The sequence below is a fragment of the Phyllostomus discolor genome, chromosome 4, assembly GCF_004126475.2.
Source record: "Phyllostomus discolor isolate MPI-MPIP mPhyDis1 chromosome 4, mPhyDis1.pri.v3, whole genome shotgun sequence".
NCBI lineage: Eukaryota > Metazoa > Chordata > Mammalia > Chiroptera > Phyllostomidae > Phyllostomus > Phyllostomus discolor.
The window spans coordinates 184174633-184194944 of record NC_040906.2 but is presented as its reverse complement, the minus strand read 5'-3'; the positions used below and the strand labels follow the sequence as shown (position 1 = coordinate 184194944).

Genomic DNA, 20312 nt, shown 5'->3' with positions numbered 1-20312 from the left:
ACAGGAGGCACCTCTAATTTGCTCCTGTCACTGTAACTGGCTTCTCTGTGATGTGCTGCAGAACACAGCACTAACTGGCACCTGTTATGACGACTTAATCTCTCAAGGAAGAGGCAGCCACGAAGGAGGACATACCTGGTGTGTGTCCAACGGTGGCCACAATGTTGGCCGGTTGGCAGACTAAGGGGCCCAACAGGCCTCCAAACAGTTAAAATCCTGCTACTCTGCACTTAATTCTGAAGAATAAGTGCAAATAACTTCATGAGAAATGTGTTCTCTGAGGACTGGTCAACTAATTCTAAAAGTTCATTGGAGAAACAATTAAAGGGAGATACAACCTCATTAATGTCTAATGACAATATACAGAAAGACTACTAGATCAAGGATGGCAAGCGGGTCATTGCACTCCACTCCTGGGCCTACCGCCAACACCACTGTCCATTTCTCTCACTGCTATGTCCTTAGTACCTGGAGTATCTCGCAACACACATTTATCAAAGGACGGAATCACTGGATCACAGGAGGCACAGAAGAATAAGTGAAGGGACAGATGAATGAGATGAATGCGCAATCACAGCGCTCTCTCCAGCCAGGCTCACACGGGGCCTCAGGACCCCTCGCCCACAGGACCCCAGGTGTCTCCTACCAGCCACCTGATACTGACACTGGTCGGAAAGCCAAATATATTTGCCAGCTTAGGTTGAGATGAGCTTACACAACTTTAGTGTATTAAAAAAAAAAAAGAAAAGAAAAAGGAAAGGAAAACACCAACTAGGATCTCTGGGAAGTACTCTGAGAAAAACATTTTGACTCACTCTAAGGAAAAGCATAAAAACTGCTAAAATTTTAATGCAGTCTTGATCCTCAGAGTCTAGAGCTTAGATTTTTTAAATTCTGAGCAAATAAGATAGCATAAAACCATTATTTCCAAACATTCGAATGACAATAAAGTTAAAAAATAATTAGGGACAAACATGATTGTTATAATAAAATGATATATAGAAAATTAATTTGAAATGTTGTCTAACCACAACTTTAAGACTAATTTATAAGCACGCTGACACTGGGAATTATAAACCCACTTTTGAAACAAAAATAAGTTCGTACTTCAAGTAAACTTAGAATTTAGTGGCTAAGCCATACAAAGTCACTAAGGTTTTAGGTTTTGGTCTGTTGTTTAGTGTTTTTAATAGACAGGGGAGGTCTCACTGAAGATGTGCCATCTTAGATAGTCAAATTTAAAAACTACCCTGTAATTTCAAAGTATATGTATGCGTATACTCAAGTTATGTGTTCTCCCACAGGACAGTTAAAGGTAAGACACACACACACACACACAAACACACACACACACATACACTTATGTTTCCGATGTGTAAGGTGCATTAGCAAAGCGACTCACCACGCAGCTCTCGTTGTAGTCAGTCCTGTGAGGCAGAATGAAGGCTAAGGCATCTAAACTGTCACACTGTGCTGGGGTCTGGGATGTGTTTTTACAGCTTGTTAGCACAATGAAGAAGTGGGTCGGGATCAGAAGTTCTTGATTACGGATGAGCCTGCTGTTTCTGCAAAATATGACAATATTCGCTTTAAGAAAGAAATAACTATCTTCCTTTTAATGAGTATTTCAGTAAAACATTTTTTTAAACGCTGCATCTAAAAATAAAATTCAGTGAAATAATTAAGTGTATTATAAAAACTCAGTCATTATAACAACTCAATTTATTCTGCCAGGTTGAGAAAATAAGAATGAAAAGACAGACAAACTCAACCTAAATAATTTTTATTAGAAATTTACTGAACTTGGAATTTTTAAAACTCTACCTGAACACATTGGAATTGAGACACACTATTTTTGAATACCTATGGAGAAATCACTTAAATCCTATGTAGTACGGACCTACCGCAGACGGACAGAGAACTGCCTTGAATTTTTCTATTCCAGCTACTTCAGAAGCCACCTGCTATGAAATTGTTTTAACCGGATTTTCTTTCCTATACGAATAACTTTATGTTTTTTAATTGAAGCATATTCTCAAAGATATACCAATAACACCTTTGCTTCATCTTAATTCTATTTATTTTATCTCAAAGCCATTTTTTTATTTCCCAGCATCTTTCAAAAAGTAAAGTAATGGGATCCTTGTTTTCAAATACAATCTTATGTAGAACCAAAATATGTAAAATCGATTAAAACAGCGCTGGTAGAAGCAGTGAATGGGAAGGGTACAAAGTTGTTTCCTTTACCCGTTTTACTACTATGACTTATGAGGCAGTTGTAGGGGACTCTTATACCTCAAGGGATATTAGTTAAAATTTTTAATTTTATACACTAATATGATTACAGACATATGTGTGTAAACAGTAATCCCTAAGTCAGTCTGTGAGAGGCGTTCTCAGAAAAGGCTTAAATCTCAGCAGAGATTTCAGTCTCTTTTTCTCATAGCCTTACTAGAAAAATTGCTCCCAAAATCTGCCAAGTATCATTTTAATAAAGATTAACTTGTTTCCAAAATGTTCTCACCTCCCCTTTATAAAAACAGGTTTTCTCAAGACAGTCACTGGATTGTTATCTTCTACACAGAGTTGGTGAAAAGCTGGGACATTAGCCCAAGGCCTACAGCTCTATGACCCTGTTGATTCCTTGACTCTAGATGCTCCTGGCTACGTCATGTGGTTCTTCATCTTCTAATCAGTAGTATGTTAATTAAGATAGAACCTTAGCCCCACACATAGAGATTTTAAACACTGATGTTACCTTCTTAACAACGACAGTGTTCAGTATTTAATCTGAGCTCGAGTTACTCATCTGAGCCAAGTGGTGGAGGAACACTACTTCTTTCATCTAAAAATATCTTAACCACACACTGAGCAAAACATTAAAATTAATCAGGTACTTCAAGGGGCTTCCAGGCTAATCAGAAATGTCACACACATAAATCTGAAGAGTATGGGATAGAAAAGGCTCTGCTGACTCATCTGAATGGTGATCCCACTTGAGAGCTGTTGTTAAGAGTAAATGAAGTATGCTCTTACTGCTTCAGAGTCTCCGAGGCATCATAATGTCCATCATAGTCAGAGTCAAACACGGGACCGCTGACAACATTGATGCCGTTTCTTTCCTTGGCATACCTCGGCAGTAGGGTGGCATGAAAGTAGCTCCATATCGCTGAAACAAAAAGGAAGACGGTGCAGTTTCAAAACAAAAAGAAGCTATGCTGTCACGTGAAATAAACCCACACCATGATTCGAAGTGAAGTATTTGGCAAATGTTAAATTCAACTCTATTTCAGCCATTCCCAGAACCTGTGCATCATCATGAACTTTGGTCACATATTATTGTTAATTTTTTTTTAAATCATGAACAGAAAGAAGTCAGGTTATGCACATTTATTGTTTATGTCTGAATATTCCCTTTGAAATAGTCGCAAGGATTCTAGATATAAATTAAAATAAAAATTTCCTTGCATGCTCTGTATCTTAGAATTCCCTATGTCATTGAAGTATAAAGAGTACATTTATTCTTGTAAGAGCCAAATGCTGCAATAATTAATAATAATAAATAATCTATTCATTGTAAGATTAAAAACATTATCAGGAACTTCCAAAGAGCTGAAGAGGGAAACAGACTGAATGTTAGTGGTAGCAGACTATGTTAGCTTGGTGACTTAAACACAATGTTACATACTTTTTTCACCCAAAATGTTTATAAACATTTAAGGAGAAGGCAGAATAACAGGTATTGGTATATACCATCATTTTAATACTTGTGGAATTTTTTGTGTGCTGGAATTTCTAAAGTCAAACAAAACAGTAAGAATGTATTTGATATTTAGCCATTTCATTTAGAACAGGTCTTATTACATATAAATTATAGCTATAAAATATACATATATATACAGAAATTCATTAAAATTATGAGATATAGGGTTAAATTTTTTTACCTTGAAAACTCAGGTACATTGGCACTATATTAGTTGTAAGCAATGCTTCAGAATACATTTTACTTGAGCCTTTAGTTAGTTCTACAAAGAAATAAAAAGGACAACTATTTCATTCTTCACAAATAACATTAGAAATTATACTTTCTCCCATCCAAGTACTAACCAGGCCCAACCCTGGTTAGCTTCCAAGATCAGACTAGATCACGCATGTTCAGGGTGGTATGGCCATAGAGAGAAATAATACATTCTCATGGTGTGTGTTTTAAAAAATAAGCTGAGTATTACCCTAAAACCATAAAACTTTCCCAGTTACTGGTTCAAGAGAGAAATGCAATGTATTTGTTCAAGTCCTTTAACAAAGTAAAAATATTTAGATATTTTTTCTTCAAAATGAATTTACCAAAAGCCAAAAACTGTAATAAGAAAGGCCCCAAATTAAACATTTTCAAATTTTACCTTATTTGTCTTATTTCAACTAAAGCATATTATGTTGACAAACTTCTGTCCTTAAGCTCTTTCCCAGTGAAAAGAAAAAAACAGTATCTGGCTTCAGAGCAACACCTCCTACCCAGAAAAAACACCACAGGATGTCTGCCTGGAAATGCTGTACAAGGCTTCTTTGTACGGGTTTTCAGCTTGGACCTGGTCTATTTTTATAATGCAATAGCCAGGTTCTGACTTCAGACACTTTTTCCAGGGACTGGACTGGGTATTGAGGGTATTTGAGCACTGGGAACCTTCTGATTTTTGCCTTTTTAGGGCGACCTCAAAAAGTGTTCTCATTAGCATACAAACTTGCCACTTAAAAAAAAAAAAAGAACCTTTAACTTAGAAGAAGCCATTCCCTACTGGCCATGAATTGGTGAGAACAAGCATACTTAGGCTCTACCTTTGCTTAGCTCTTTGACAAATTACATTTTTTGTTTTAAATAACAAAATAGTATCTCCTTCTGAAGAACCCAGGTGCATTTTTCTGACCTCACTGGGTTTTCTTAAATTCTGGTTAAAAGAGATGCAGAAAAGTGAAGCGTGTCCTGTCTACAGCGTCTGCGCTGAATCAACTACCCTTCAAACAAAAGGGAAAGCTTTCTAAATCTCGAGTTTTAGACCTCACATTTAAGTTTCCCCTAATAGTGACTTATTTAAGAAAAAGAAGAAAATCAAAGAATGAATATTAAAATGGCAATAAACTCACAGCTATCAACAACTGAATCTAAAAAATAAAAACAAAAACCAAAAACAAACTAAGCAAACAACCAGGCAATCAAACAATCATAGGTATGGGGACCACATGGAGAGTTATCAGCAGGGAGGGGGAGGGGGAAGTGGGGGGAAAGGTGTGGGGATCAAGAAGCATAATTGGTAGGAACCAAATAGACAGGGGGAGGTTAAGAATAGTATAGGAAAGAGAGAAGATGAAGAACTTATACACATGACCCATGGACATGAACTAAGGGAATGGGGGGGATTGCTAGAGGGTAGTGGAGGGGTACCAGGCAGTAGGGGGCAAAAGGGAAAAAACTGGGACAACTGTAACAGCATAATCAATAAAAGATACTTAAAAAAATAAATAAAAAAAACTAAAAAACAATAAAATTCCCCCTAAGAGTATATTTCTCACTCATAATTTTCATCACTGAGATGATGGGCATTGCCCCACAAGAAAGAAAAGGAAGAGAAAGAGAACAAGGGAAAGGAAATAAGGGGAGGGGAAGATCAGGGTGGAAGAAAACTTACGTGGTGGGGAGAGGAACCCATAACTTATTTTCGCATTATTTTTATAAAACGAACACTTATGGACAGGACTAAGGGAAATTCGTGGATCCTCATAAAGGCAATTGAAAAAGTCTTCTCTGAGGAAACTATCCTGAAAAACAAAATGAAAAGCTCTATCAGATACAGGCATGCAGAAGAAAAGGAGACCAGTCTGTACATGGCTAAAGGAGAACTACATCTTAACATGAAGGAGCTCCGGCAGTCTGCTCATGTCCTTCGTCATTTTTCCATTTTCTACTACTGTACTCATCTCTTGTCTCTGAAATGCACAGCTCTTTACAATGTTAAGGATACTAATCATTTGTCACATGTATGCAAATGTTTTCCTACTACACTGTGCTAATTTTGTTTATAATTTTTTTTACTTGATTTTGAACTTTTATATAGGGAATTGTTGATTTTTAGACATCTGAGACTTATTCAACTACGCAACCAAATGTTTGGGATGGAGGCAGATGTAAAAAAGCTACTGAATAGCAATGTAACGTGAAAACCTTCGGAGTAGCAATGACTCTGAATTTTTGCAGCTTTGGTTACATAGGAAAACTGAAAATTCAAACAATGAAAACACCATATTTGAGGTATTAAACAGCAATAAATCAGATGGAACTTACAAAACTGTGGAGAATGCTACAGAGTACAAACTCAAGTAAAAATTTTGAATATACACAAATTTTTTAAAATTCAAGCCTAAGGTAGAAATTTTATATAAATATCTAAATGTGTGTGTATTATATATATGTTTTTTACACATAGAAATTACATACACACACACACACTCATCCTTACCTTTTAATTTAGCAGTCTCAGTGATGTTAACATTTTATTTTTAAATCCTACTCATCTAAGCTCTCTCAAATCCCCTTTCTATCTTTTAAGGTCACATGCAGCTTGCCAGGCTGTTTCAGTTTCTTCAAATCTGGTCAGTCTAGTTTAAAAGTTCCATTTCAAGTAAGATCTAAATCTCGTCGAATCCCTTTATTCTCTCTTTCAAGGCCAATCTCGTATCGTTGCCCTTTATACCACAGCACCCAGGAGTGAGGAGAAATGGTGGTCTTATGCTGGGATATTTGCCCTCACTCCTCTCAAGGCCGAAATCCCCTGGTGTGGAGGGTGAACGGAACCCCCAGCCTCTCCCTGGTTAGGTCTGGGGGTCTTCCCATGGACGGACGGCATATGCAGTGAGACTACATTTAAAGATGAAGAACTGTGACTGACTGTAAAAATTATTTCATGAAATTATATGTTAAAATCTTACAATGCTTACATCAAAGGCAAGGGAGAAGCCTTTCCTACACATCCTTCCTTTCGCGGGACAAGTAGTACGCTCCGAGTCTCGCAGCCGCAAGCTCGTGAGCGGCAGAACTGGACCCTATTTTCTCTGACTCCCAGTTCAGTAACCTGATTTGGGATTAGCCATGAGAAACAATGCTCTCGATGACTTTGCCTAATGATAGTTTGACAAAGGGGTGACAAATACTTGCATTTCTGTCCACAGTGTAGGAGGTCCAGAGGGGCATGTGGATGTCGGGGCGGTAACCACTCACAAACTGGTGCTGGTAGAGGAGGCAGACAGTGCTGTTCTTCTGGAGAACTCTGGGCCTTCCATAGGGTAAAGTGCTGCGCTTAATAACCTTCTCTTGGGTCACAGGAGGAAAACAAAACCACCGTTTAAATGTGCTCAGACCCTATTGAAAAATCATTTTTAACTCTAACAAAAAACCAACTACAAAGAGCAGAGCCATAAACAATTAAGGAAACAAAAGGGATTCACTGCACCTTTTGCCTGTGCAGATTGTGAAACAGCAATGTAATATGAAGATATCACAATACACGTCAAAATGCTAGAAATCCCAGCAATTAGGACTTAAACTACATTACTAAAATTCTTTGACATTATTTCAATTACTTAGTCTTCAGGATGTCTTTCCAGAAAGAAAATTTTCTGGATGATGTATGTACTTGGAAAGCAAAAGTACAGAACTGAAATGATGGGATGAAACTGAATAAATTAATATTATATAGTGTTTATCACCCTTTTCCAAGTGTCAGGTGCTTGGTAGAATTATTTGTAGACATCGACTAGTTTAATTTTTAAATAGCCCTATGAATTAAGGTTATATGTCCATTTTACAGATGAGAAAACAGTAGTTTATGGGAAATAAATAGTTTTTCCATGAACACATAATTCCTAAACTCATCTTCAAACTTAGATTAACCCAATTCCACAAGTGTCATTCTTTACCACAAGACTTTAACACCTTCGATCATCAGAGATTTCTCCAACCTGAACATTTACAGAATTTCATACAGACAAGTTCATGTAAACAATAGTGCAAATTCACCTTTTTATTCTGGCAGGAAAAAACTGTGAGACAAGTAATTCACTCTACCGGAGACTCTGTCAAAGTTGGTCAGAGACTGTATGGAAGAGTCACTGAACTTCCCAAGTCACAACTGACCGATTTCATCAGGTGTCTACATTTTCTTGTTATTTTTCTCATCAGCAACAGATTTTATTGTTTAACTCTCTGCAAACATTGCTATATTGAAAAGGTTTAATTTTGCACAGAATTCTAGACTTGATAGTTCCTGATCACTTCACTCTCCTACATTTTATGCCACAAGTTTTATAAATAGGTATTTTCTCAAAGTCTCAGTTATTTACTGAGTTGTATGTTACAGTGCATATTCTTAATTTTCATTCAAAAGTTATGAAGAGATAATTTTTGATAAGTAAATCAACTTTTGTAATTAACTAAGAACCCAGTGAGCTAGATATTTAACAGGTCTCTTAAATGTAAATCAGCCCTGGCTGGTGTGGCTCACTGGATTGAGCGTCAGCCTGCAAACCAAAACATCACAGGTTCAATTCTCAGTCAGGGCACATGCCTGAGTTGCGGGCCAGGCCCCCAATTGGGGGTGTACCACAGACAACCAGTCGATGTATCTCTCCCTCACTTTCTCCTTCCCTTCCCGTCTGTCTAAAATGAATAAAATCTCTTTTTTAAAAAAACAGAAATCAGAAGATTTATTACAAACCTTATAAACCTAACAAAAATCTTCAAAATTAAAACAGCCTCCACTAAATACATTACGTGCCATTTCCGCTGTAAATATCCCCTCTTTTCTTATGAATAACAGTACAGACCGCCAAGCAAAGAGATCTCCAGACTTCATCAGGTGGCGCTCCCCTACTCCCTTTATTTTACTGACTATTCTCAAAGATGCCTCCAAACCAATTCTCTGTAATTCACACTGTTGAGAAAAAGCCTACTTCCACATTCCAAGTTCAAGAACAAACATGCCTTACCTTCTGTCACAGTCAGATTCAATTGTGTCTTAAAATCCATGACTTGAAAAATCTAAACAATTAATAATATTATTTTTAAGGAATCACAGACATGTTTTATTTTTGTAACAAACAACTTTTATAGCTAATTTATTCCATGGTAGACAAAGATAAAATTTGAAACCATTCTGTACCAAGCCAAATTATTTTTTGGATAAGAAAGAATAAAAGGGTAGGGATGGCAGTTGCAAAAATACAGAATTGTTAGCATAAACACACTATTAATGAAAAATAAGAATAGGATTGCCTCTTTAAAGTTCTGATCTCTAGTCTCCAGCCTCTCTAAAAGTCTACAACAAAGCAAACAGCATAAACTCAACTGCTCCCCAAGTTTCTATCTTTAGGGCCCCACCAGTTTTGTTCACGACCTATCACATATTCCCATCCTTTCACAACAACTACTGTATATAATAAGGTTGGAGAAAAATGGAACAGTGCCATATATCCATTTTGTACCCAAAAGTGGTATTTCCCCCCTAACTTGAAGCAGGCGAGGTTTACTTTGGAGAAGGGACATTGTTCCTGGTTTGTAATCAAGACCTCACTGCTGGGAGAGCAGGACTCAGCTCAATGTCCCCGGACCTGCGAGTCAGGTCGCAGGACCCAGGGACAAAAAGAGAGGCAAAAATGCATAAACGAGCTAGAGGAAAAAGAAATAATGAAAGGCCTGTGTGTGTCACTAGAATTAAAAATAAATAGGATTGTTACTCTCACTCATAAACTTGAATCTGATCCTCAAGTATTCCCACAGTGCATGCTATGCAGCAAGTGCCGTGAAAACAACCAACCCCCCCCCCCCCCCCCCCCCCCCCCCCCCCCCCCCCCCCCCCCCCCCCCCCCCCCCCCGCCAGGCTCCACTTCTCAGCAACACTTACCGAGGGATCACAGGAGCAGCCGAGGTTCTCTCTGGGGGTCCTTGTGAAGGGGCACTGGACCAGGGGCCGGGCTTCTTTGGGGTGCTTTGGAGTGTAAATGGGATTCTTTAGAAGGTGGTTAAGACTTCCATGAGTTCCATTATTAGGAGCAGGTGTCAAATTCAATAAATCTGCATAATTCCAAGAACAGTCAAGATTTACTTAAAAGTTTCAAAATCAACTAAATAGTGGACTTGTACTATGATTCTTATTTTTCAAAACCAAATCTATATGAGTCCTTAACTCTTTTGGGTTTTAGAGTATTTATAACTATGCTATTCTTAATGGAAATACTGACATATGTGCTTTACTTCTCCATAAAAATTTCTGGATTTTAATATATATAATAACTATAGTTAGCATACATTGAATGCTTACTAGATTACTATCACTGTGCTCATATATTTTTCTTACTTAATTCTTCAAACATTTAAATATGTTATTGCCAATATTTGATGGATGAGTAATCACAGCACTTTGCTCAAGGTCTGAAAGCTACTAACATAATAGACCTAGGATTCAAAACTAGCTCTGTCCACATCAAAGAGTCATGCTTTTAATGATAATAATAATAACAACAACAACAATAATAACAATAATAACAAACACATATAGTAAAACATTTACTCTATGCCAGGCCCTGATTTAAGTGCTTTAGGATCTATGAACTCATTTATGTGTATCAGCTCCCATTAAAAGAATTATTCTTAGGACACATTTAAGGTTTGCAAATGCCCAGTATCATTATCAGAAAAAGAAAGTGATATTCAAGATGTAATACCCTACACCCATAAAGTATTAATTAAGAAGGTACAGAGTAAACCAAGAATGGGTCGCCTTCATTTTTACAAACTTGACATTGCCATCTATTAAGGCTACCAGATGTTCCACTTGTTTTGTCTACCTTTCCAAGTCCCCAAACTCTTTTCTCTGGCTTCCACCACTGATCTGATTCAATGGTCATATGATTAAGCCCTGGAGCCTGTCAAAGTACTAGGCAACGGGGATGTACACACCTCTTCACTCTGGGTGTTGTACTTTACCAGTGTGCAGCCTAGTGGAAGAATCAGATAAGTAATCAGATGGAATGTTCGGCACATTTTTTCAATGACTCTGGTTCAGGAAGAAAAAAAGTAAAAATGTAAGCGTCTGTCTTGCCTCATCATCATCTCCACAAGGTACCCATCAAGTGACCTATTTTTGATCATCCTATTCAGCTCTGTTTTCAGAAGGGATAAAAGCTCCCTACTCACACTTACCACACATTAAGTTATAGACTTCGATATTTTCAAAAGAATCAACTTCAATGCCATGCTTGAATCCAGGTCCATAGCCAATAAAGAGGGCCTAGATTGACCAGAAAAGAAGCAGTTTATAAATTCCTGTTATGTATGTAGTTGGCCAAATATAAAGCACAGCATGGGGAATATAATCAATAATATTGTAATAACTATGTATGGTGCCAAGTGCCAATAACTAGACTTATTGGGGAATCACTTCATAAGTTATGTAAATGTCTAACTGCCATGCTGTACACCTGAAATTAACTAATATTGAATGTCAACTGTAATTGAAAAAAATAAAAGTTTTAAAAGTGTTATCTTCTACATTCTACATGTATAAAATGGTTATGTTAAGAGAAAAAAGACTATGCCCAGCAAACTTTGTGGAATTTTTTTAACCCCTATTGCACAAATAATCTAAGGACATCTGGGATAGTTCTCTTAGCTTTACTATAATTCCTGACTTGACATTCAGGACAGAATTACAATGAAATCTATATTCATCTATGAACAGGAATATGAACTGCACCATGCTCACCTCACACAGTGTTGCAGGGATCAAATTAGATAATTATTGTGGAGTATATTTAATTTTTTTTTAGCCCTGGCTGGTGTGGCTCAGTGGATTAAGCACTGGCCTGAGAACTAAAAGATCACTGGTTCAATTCCCAGTCAGGGTACATGCCTGGGTTATGGGCCAGGTCCCCAGTTGGGGGCATGTGAGAAACAACCATTTGATGTTTATCTCCCTTTCTCCTTCCCTTTCCCTCTCTTCAAAAATAAATAATTTTTTTAAAAGTTTTGAAAGCAAGGTAAATTTAAAGTATTATCTTCATTTAGAACTAAGTATATCTTTTTAAATATTAACAAATTGTCTTGCATTTACTGTGGAGTAATATATATTCTTAATGGAGCATAGTATATACAAAATAATTATTGGAATTTTAGTAGGAGGTACATGTCACATATTCATGAAATATGAATACAAATTTTAACACAATTGTATTATTTTAATCAATGCCCAAAAGAAAACAGCTATATGAAAGTATATGTTTCATTATTTGTTATTCAAGATATATAATGGCCTTTTTTCAGTGTAAAAGTTTACATATCAGTATTTCTTCAGATATAACTGTTATTTTTAAAAACTATAATAGGTTTACTCACTTGCATACTTGAAAATATGTTGTCAGAGCCATGAAATCCACCTCCACAATGTTTCCTTTCTGAAGGATTCCTAATTTTTACATAATATAAATTAATGAAAAGTCCATTCATAAAGCAACACGGGTAATCATGAATTATTTTCATTAATAAAGAACAGGTGACTGTTGTTAAACAAACCAAGAAAAAGGTGAATAAAATTGCCTAGCTTTGAAAACTATGAAGAAGCCACCTTTCTTTTTTACTTTGTAGATGAATCAACTATAAGCAACATGGTATAGAGGGAAGAAAAACGAAAATACTATCATTGAGACAGAACTGGTTTTGAACCCCGATTATGATAGTGATTAGCTTTGATGTTAGAAATTTAATTCTCTTTTCCTGGTTTCAATTTTTTCGTGTTGGGTTGTTTGCAAAATTTAAATGGTTGAACCTCAAGAAATGCTTGAAACATAGTAGATGTTCACTAAATATTAGTTTTCCCATGCAGGTAAGAACAATCCTCTCAATATTTCCCAGCACCCAAAACACAGCTCTCTAGTAAAGTAGAGGCAGTGCAAATCTGTTGACTAAATTCTGGTTCACTGCTTAGGGGTGTTATAACCATAGAAAGGGTACTTTTTCATCTAGTGAGTGGAAGCCAGGAATGCTGTCAAACATCCCACAACACACAAGACAGCCCCCCACAATGGAGAATTACCTAACACAAAACCTGGAGAGGCCAAGGTTGAGAAGACCCAGGACAGAGTATAGGGAATCATATTTGTGCAATTTTCATATAACACCATTGTTGCAAAGGACTCAAAGGTTACCTTGAAATTACTAATAGGTCAGGCTACATTTACCTGGGAGACTGTCAGAACTTACAATGCAAGTTGCCACTGAGGGTCCAAATAGAATGTCAAGGGCTCAATCCTATCACTTTTAGCGAAGTGCAATCGTTTGGGTAAGAACTGTTTTAGGTAAGGTTTGAAGTGCTGGTTTGGCTCTCGGCACTGAAATTGTAGGAGGCAAAGGAAAACCATTACTTGTGTGGTTTCTTACATACAAACTTCTTCTGAAAGTACATTGTAACTCCATACACATTTCTTTTCTCACAAACACTTTACCAGCATACCCAATAAATCACACATGGATAATCACCTGAGATCTTAGTACTAATATAATATACAAGGTGAATACTCCCAGCCATTGGATATTCTTATTTTTACATGAAGTCATAATCACTGCATAGTTATCCCAAGATGCTTAGAGTGTGTTGTGAGATTATATTTGAGATACTACTGGTGATGTTATTTTCAAACACTTATGCAACTACAATTGTAAAAATTTTCTCCAAAAGTGAAAATTTTCTATCAAGTAAAAAAAAAAAAATAGTACAGATAGCTCAACACTAGGACAAAAGCTTATTTAAAAAACAGGCATTAAAAAAGGCTGGTAAAAAAAGATATTGTGGCGTTGACAGTGTTTACGGTGGAACAGTTATAGGGTGTTTTCCTTCTGCTTTCAATAATTTCTTGTACTGCCACATACATTTAACAGTGTCAATCAACAAATTCTTAAAAGCTTTCAAACCCAGATCATTGGGGCAGGTCCTTAAAGTTCTTTAAAAACTATAGAATATTTAAATGTTGGCCCAGATACCCAAAAATTCTAATCCTATAATGCCAAGAACAAACACTGAAACTCTCCTAAATATACAAGTATATTATACAAAACAGGCAGTAATTAGATAATAGAAAAAACAAAGATACTCACAGAAAGATCTCTAGCAATGCCTTCATAATTAACTGAAGGGGATAAAGATAAAAAATAATAGTTGATGGTATGCTAGAATTAGATATAAAAATAAGACAAAAATATCAACTGTCAGACTCAAAGCATATATTTAAATACCAAAGCAGGTTTCAAACAGCTCATTTAAATCTTTATATATTAGCCTCTGACGAGAATAAGACAGATGTTTAGGAACCCTCACCCAAAGTCTGTGAAATAATGTCCTATTGTTAAATGAAAAGGCAAGTTACAGAGCATCCACCTATCCATCTGTCTGTCCATCCATTTGTCTCCATCTGACCATATATCCAACTCCCTGTATATCCATCTATCCATCCTTTCATTCATCCATCCATCTGCTCATGCACCCAGATCCTCATACATCCATGTATCTAGAGCTAGTATGATTTCACTGTGTAAAAATAAAAATGAATGTGTTTTATTTACACATAGAAAACATCTGAGGAGAGATATCTTAAACTTAACAGTGCTCATCTCTAAAGAGAGAAACTGAGCTGTGAATTAGGGGAGTTTAGGGTGGGAACCGGCTACTTTGTACTTTATATACTTTCACACTCACTGATAACTGCAGCATTCTACAGGGGAACTGAGAAGAGAGGACAAGGAGGGTGGTTTTGGAGCTGCATTTGCACAGCAAGCCCACAGCTACCTTCTTAGTGCGCCTTGTGTCAGGCTTCACAGACGCTGGAGAAAATTATCCGGATAAAAGAATATGTACTGTATACATATTTTTATGTATATATGTAGATAAGTAAATACAGATATAGATTTTGCTTTAATATGGGAAACCTGGGGGCCTAACTGAGCTAAGGGTATGGCGGAGCCCAGCCATCCCCTCCTAAATATTTCTGGGCCCTGCCATTGCTTCTATAGTTGTTACAAGAGGTTTAGTAAGTATTGTGTATGAACTTTCATGTATTTAAAAAAATACCATATTTTGCCATGTATAATGCACACTTTTTTTGCCCAAAATTGTTAAGGGAAAGTAAGGATGAGCTTTATACATGGGTAGTACTAATTCCATATCTATATAAATGATTTTAATTCTTTTATTTATGCTTATGCATTAAAAGTGTAACTCTAGAAAGAAATAACAATATCTGTGTGCAAAATACAATAATACAAAAAACAAGTATCTAGATATAAATAAATAAATAATTGAATTAAAAAATTAAAACAATATATTCTTTTCCTGAAAGTTTGGGCCAAAAATGTGGATACATATTATACACAGGAGTGTATTATACACAGAAAAATATGGTACTAATTAAAAGTTGTCATGCAGATAAAGTTTGTGCTTTGGGTTACTATGTTAATACATTTGCATAATCATTTTCCTGCAGCAAAATCTTTTTTTTTTTTTCAAGAATATTCAACAGTATCTTCTATTCAACAGAAACACATAGCACTGCGGTGCCCAAACCTAACCTGATTTTGGTAACTGTCAGAAAAGCTTTGTCTCCTTTTATTTTAAAAGTTAATTTGTAACAAAAAGATAAACAAAATTCCCCTAAGTATCTGGAAGTTACCAAGAATGATAATCAAAAAGAGGGGTATATATACACATTCTTAAAGATTATCTTCTAATTTTAGAGAAATTGATAACCTTACTGTTGTGAAGTTTCCTATCTATGATAGTTAGATTTGATGACTTGCACAAACAAACAAAAAAGAGGGGCACAACAGAGGTGCAAACAATTATGAAACAGGCTTGACTTGCAAATAAAGATGTTAAAATATTTTTTGGCTGTCCTGGTGGTTAAGAGAGAATATAAAATTACTTCTTCTCTGTTTACCAAATACATTCTTATTGCTTTTTGAAATGGTTTAAGAAACCCATTTTTGAGGACAGAAATCAGTTGCTTATAGAATTAATCATCTCTGCCAGCACTCCTCCTCCTAATAAAATATTATTCTATAACCTTGGTAAGTTATTTTAACAGAATATTATTAACTAAAGTTGAATAAATGTAGCTGAACTTTTAAGGGTTTTTTTGAACACGTAAAACCAAATATAAGAGAAACACACAATACAACAAAAAGTTGTACTAGCTCATTGAATGATATTCTTAGCCATGAATATCACATAGATACAGGGTTAGACATGTCCGCACACCCAGTCCCTTTGGGTGCAGAAGGTCTGCACTGGAGATATTTAATCATGAAAAGGAAATGAACTTTAATTGCTTCCCTTTAGTTTAGCTATACAATGTTTTAGAGGAATATATTCTAAATAGAATCATATGCAAAGTTAGCACAGAGCTATACTTACATGAGTAGTATTTATCTGGGACATCAGCGGGTCTCAGTCGAGCTGCAGGTCCATATACAACTTTTATGTTTTTAACATCCCCCAGGTATTTATTCAGGTATATGTATTTCTTACAGCTGCCTTGTTCCATGCCTAGGTTAAAAAAAAAAAAAAAAATCCCAAACATGATGCGACTTTAATAAAAAATTTAACATGTAGAACAAAATTTCTTTCACTTCCAGAATTTAATTCAATAAACATGCTCAGTGCTTATGCTAGTTAAATGTCTAACAGGTAAGACACGGAATTTCAGCTGTACCTACCATTTCACTTTTAAAAAAATTTTCTTTTCCTCTTATCCCAAACTAGTTTACTGTTTCTTCTTATTTATGTATTATAATATCTTTATGCAAGTGAGGAAGAATATCACATTTCTAGGCTAAATATGAAAGCCTAGTGATTTTCCCAAAATCACCTAGCATATTAACTGGGAGTATAAAATTCTTATTCTCATTCCAGGACTAGAGTTTCTGTAGGATATGACTTTTAGGACTGTTTCTAGAAATAATTTTCAGTCATTACTTCTGAAGCTATGAACAATAACAAGAAAAAAAACAAACAATAAAAGGAACTTGTTTTCTATTTTCTTGTATACGCACCACATCTATAGTCCCAAGGCTATAAAGAAGCATGTGTTATAAATACCACAGCAAAAGTGTAATTAAAATATTGCCAAAATTAATATATACTACCTAAGTCAGACTTACGCTAAAAAAAAATACAGAAAAGGTACACAATATTTTGTTCAAATTGAATCTAAAATTGTTAGAGATTTACCAAAATTTAATAATGAAAAAAAAGTTTCTAACCATTCAAATTCCTGGTGTAAGCTTTCCCCAAATCAGGAGATGGGTGCATTTTGATTGACAGGCTCTTAGATTTCTATGAATTGTTTCATTTGTACTTTATATTTAATATATTTTCCTAAAGACTTTCCACAAGAAACTATGTTTTTTAAAAAAATCAACTATAACAATCAGAGGAAATAAAGAAGCAATAATTAATTGATCAAGTAAATTTGGGTAGGGTGGGGCACCATTTAACTTGACAGGTAAAAAATGCAAATTCAGATTACCATGATCTGAAATGAGGATGAGGTTCAGACATCGATGCAAATTCAGCTCTTTTAAACCATCCATCAGCATGCCAACCATGTTGTCAACCCTCTGCAATGCTTTGATGACCTAAGAAAGAGAACCCACCCTATGTGACGTATTCCACAGAAATGGCTATTCCTATATAAAGCTATCTCTGTGGAAGGAAGGAAGGAATGAGGGAAGGAAGGAAGAGAGGAAGAGAAAGAAAGAAAGAGAGAGAAAGAGAGAAGGAAGGAAGGAAGGAAGGGAGGGAGGGAGGAAGGAGGGAAAGAGGGAGGGAGAAGGGAGAAGGAAAAGAAGGGAAGGGAGGGGAAGAAAAGGGGAAAGGAGGGGAGGGGAGGGGAGGGGAGGGGAGTTCAGTGGATGCAAATACTATGATGAACTGATTCACATTAGCCTAAGACACTCAGGTAGTACAGAAAAGGCATGAAATAACTGCTGACCATTAACAAACAGTGGAAGGATCCAAATTGCACATGTGCTTAATCATAAGTCTTGGAGGTGGCATTACCTGAACTGATTAGCTCTCCCTCTGAGTTCAGAACGTTACTCCTTAGACCAGACTCAATGTAGGTCAAAGTGATACTAACCCAAATTCATAGTTTTGGCCAAAAACAAATGTATCTTAATTATTACTTGATTTTCTGCAATCAATTTCTCCTTTTTCTTTCTGATTATTTAAATATTTACTGCAAAAATGCAAGGTTTCCTCATTTTCAAAAATGTTAAAATTATTCATGAAATACTTCTATGTACTTCCTTTTTAAAATAAGAACTCCAAGAAACACAACCCGTTATTTCCTTAAAAACTACATGTATTTTGCATATGAATATCACAAGAACAGGCAAATGGTTTTGGCAAACTGCTTTCAGCATTTCTCTCTTCCTCTCTTTTTACAAAACCAGCTGAGGAAAACTTTTATGCAGTGTTGTGTGTATGTTCTATAATGTTTGAAATCAGTCTAATTATTATTTATAGTTGGTGTATTTTACTGTTTTTTGGAACAAGCTCTTTCAATACACTATTTCATTCACTCAAAGTTACCTAAGCAACGTGAATTGGAATTTCCAAGTATTAAGATAAAATGTGTTTTGATGTGACAATAATAGTTGAGTTAAAGAGAGTTTACAAGTTGATAAAGATAATTCAAAAACAGTGGGCTCAACCTTGAATAAAGATGAATTAGAAAAGCAGGGAACTTGCAAAATCTTCAGTGAATGGGAAAAGGCAGCACTGATTTAAAAACTTGTATGATCTGCAATTATAAAATAATCCTTAGACTTCCTCATAGCCAAACTAACCTAGACTCGGGTCTTAGGTGTCTAGTGAAAATTACACTAGCATCTGGCCAAGTGTTCAAATCAGAACAACAGCTACATGTTCCTTTTGACCAACTATGATATGGCCACGTTGTTGCCCACACATCTTCCTTATCCCTCCTTGAAGGAACATTTCTGCTTAGTTCAAGAACAGGATCGCAGCAAGAGCACATGGGGTTGCTAACTACATAGGAGCTACTATAGATGAATTTCCCTGGAAAGAATACAAAGGGTAAGCATGACCTAATGAGGGTCACCTTCCCTCTCTCCTAGCTTTCTTTTGTCTGATGAGAAGGCACCCAACAGGAAGCTAGTGTCCAACAGGGCAAATCCAGGGGATTTCCCAAAGGAAGGGAAACCAGGGGAAGATGGTTAGGCAGCTGCTTTACATTCAAGTAAGAAAGATGAGCATGCTTTTCTTTCTTCCTTCTGCTGTTGCTGAAGGAAGCATTTAGAGCACATAACACCCTCAAACCCAGGGCCCACAATAGACAAGACAGGCCCGGCCTTAAGAACCCTATGCTAAAGAGTCCTTGAGGCATACAAATTCTCCAGTCTGGGCTACCTGGGCAGAACTGATCAGAATTTGGGAGTGAAACTCTAGTTATTAAGAAAGTGTGTGTTTATTTCTTGGAGTCACAGAGGGGAAAGATAATTAGACAAACATTCTGAGATTAGGGATCCTGGGAATATAGTTTCTCTTTCAACATGACCAGCAATATTTACAAATCCTTACTTATTGTTTCTTTTCATACTGTAAGTCACAGATAAAATGTAAATCATAAGGAAAGTTGGCTTAGAGGCATAAGGAAAGGAGTTTGTATTATTTGCTGTTCAAATGTTTCCTGTGGGGAAACATGGTACAGCAATGGTACAAAGTGACATGGCCACTTGGAAACGGGAAGCAGCATTTGAGGTTTTACAGCACCGTACTGCTTATGAACACAGCCAGGACTGGGCCCAGTTTCTGAAAGGGTGGCAGGTCAAATAGGGCATTACACGGTGAGCCTTAGACCACGAGCAGTTTCCCTACCCCTCATTTCCTAGTAACCACTCAGTAAAACAATGATTATTTGAAGTTCTCTATACTTTCAATAAAATTGCCAATCCTTTGATACCTGAGCTCAGTTGTAAGCACGGGCTCAGATGGTCAGAGATCCATTTCCTAAGGTGCAGAGTTCATAGGGGGCTGCTTCTGCTACTTGACATACCATCCTCCATCTTCCTAGAAAACTGGAATCTTATCCAATTACAAAATTTTCAAAGAGCAGTTAGTGTTTAGGGCAGTGCAGGGGGATATGGGGTGGATAAAGGTTTTGGAACTGAAAATATTGGATTTAAGTCATCATCAGTT

At 36.3% G+C, this 20312-nt stretch overlaps 1 protein-coding gene across 1 annotated transcript in view; it reads right to left on the bottom strand.

The window, feature by feature from the left end:
- The window catches only part of ENPP1 (ectonucleotide pyrophosphatase/phosphodiesterase 1), a 67172-nt gene that overhangs the window by 8384 nt on the left and 38476 nt on the right, over positions 1 to 20312 (bottom strand). Inside the window, exons 12-24 of the mRNA XM_028509364.2 lie at positions 17617 to 17725; positions 16503 to 16634; positions 14192 to 14223; positions 13301 to 13428; positions 12437 to 12506; positions 11246 to 11333; positions 9948 to 10117; positions 9034 to 9085; positions 7205 to 7359; positions 5682 to 5811; positions 3945 to 4025; positions 3037 to 3169; positions 1403 to 1565 (exon numbers count right to left, since the gene is read on the bottom strand). Of these exons, the coding sequence (XP_028365165.1) occupies positions 1403 to 1565; positions 3037 to 3169; positions 3945 to 4025; positions 5682 to 5811; positions 7205 to 7359; positions 9034 to 9085; positions 9948 to 10117; positions 11246 to 11333; positions 12437 to 12506; positions 13301 to 13428; positions 14192 to 14223; positions 16503 to 16634; positions 17617 to 17725 (1443 nt within the window). The remainder of the gene's footprint in view (positions 1 to 1402; positions 1566 to 3036; positions 3170 to 3944; positions 4026 to 5681; positions 5812 to 7204; positions 7360 to 9033; positions 9086 to 9947; positions 10118 to 11245; positions 11334 to 12436; positions 12507 to 13300; positions 13429 to 14191; positions 14224 to 16502; positions 16635 to 17616; positions 17726 to 20312) is intronic.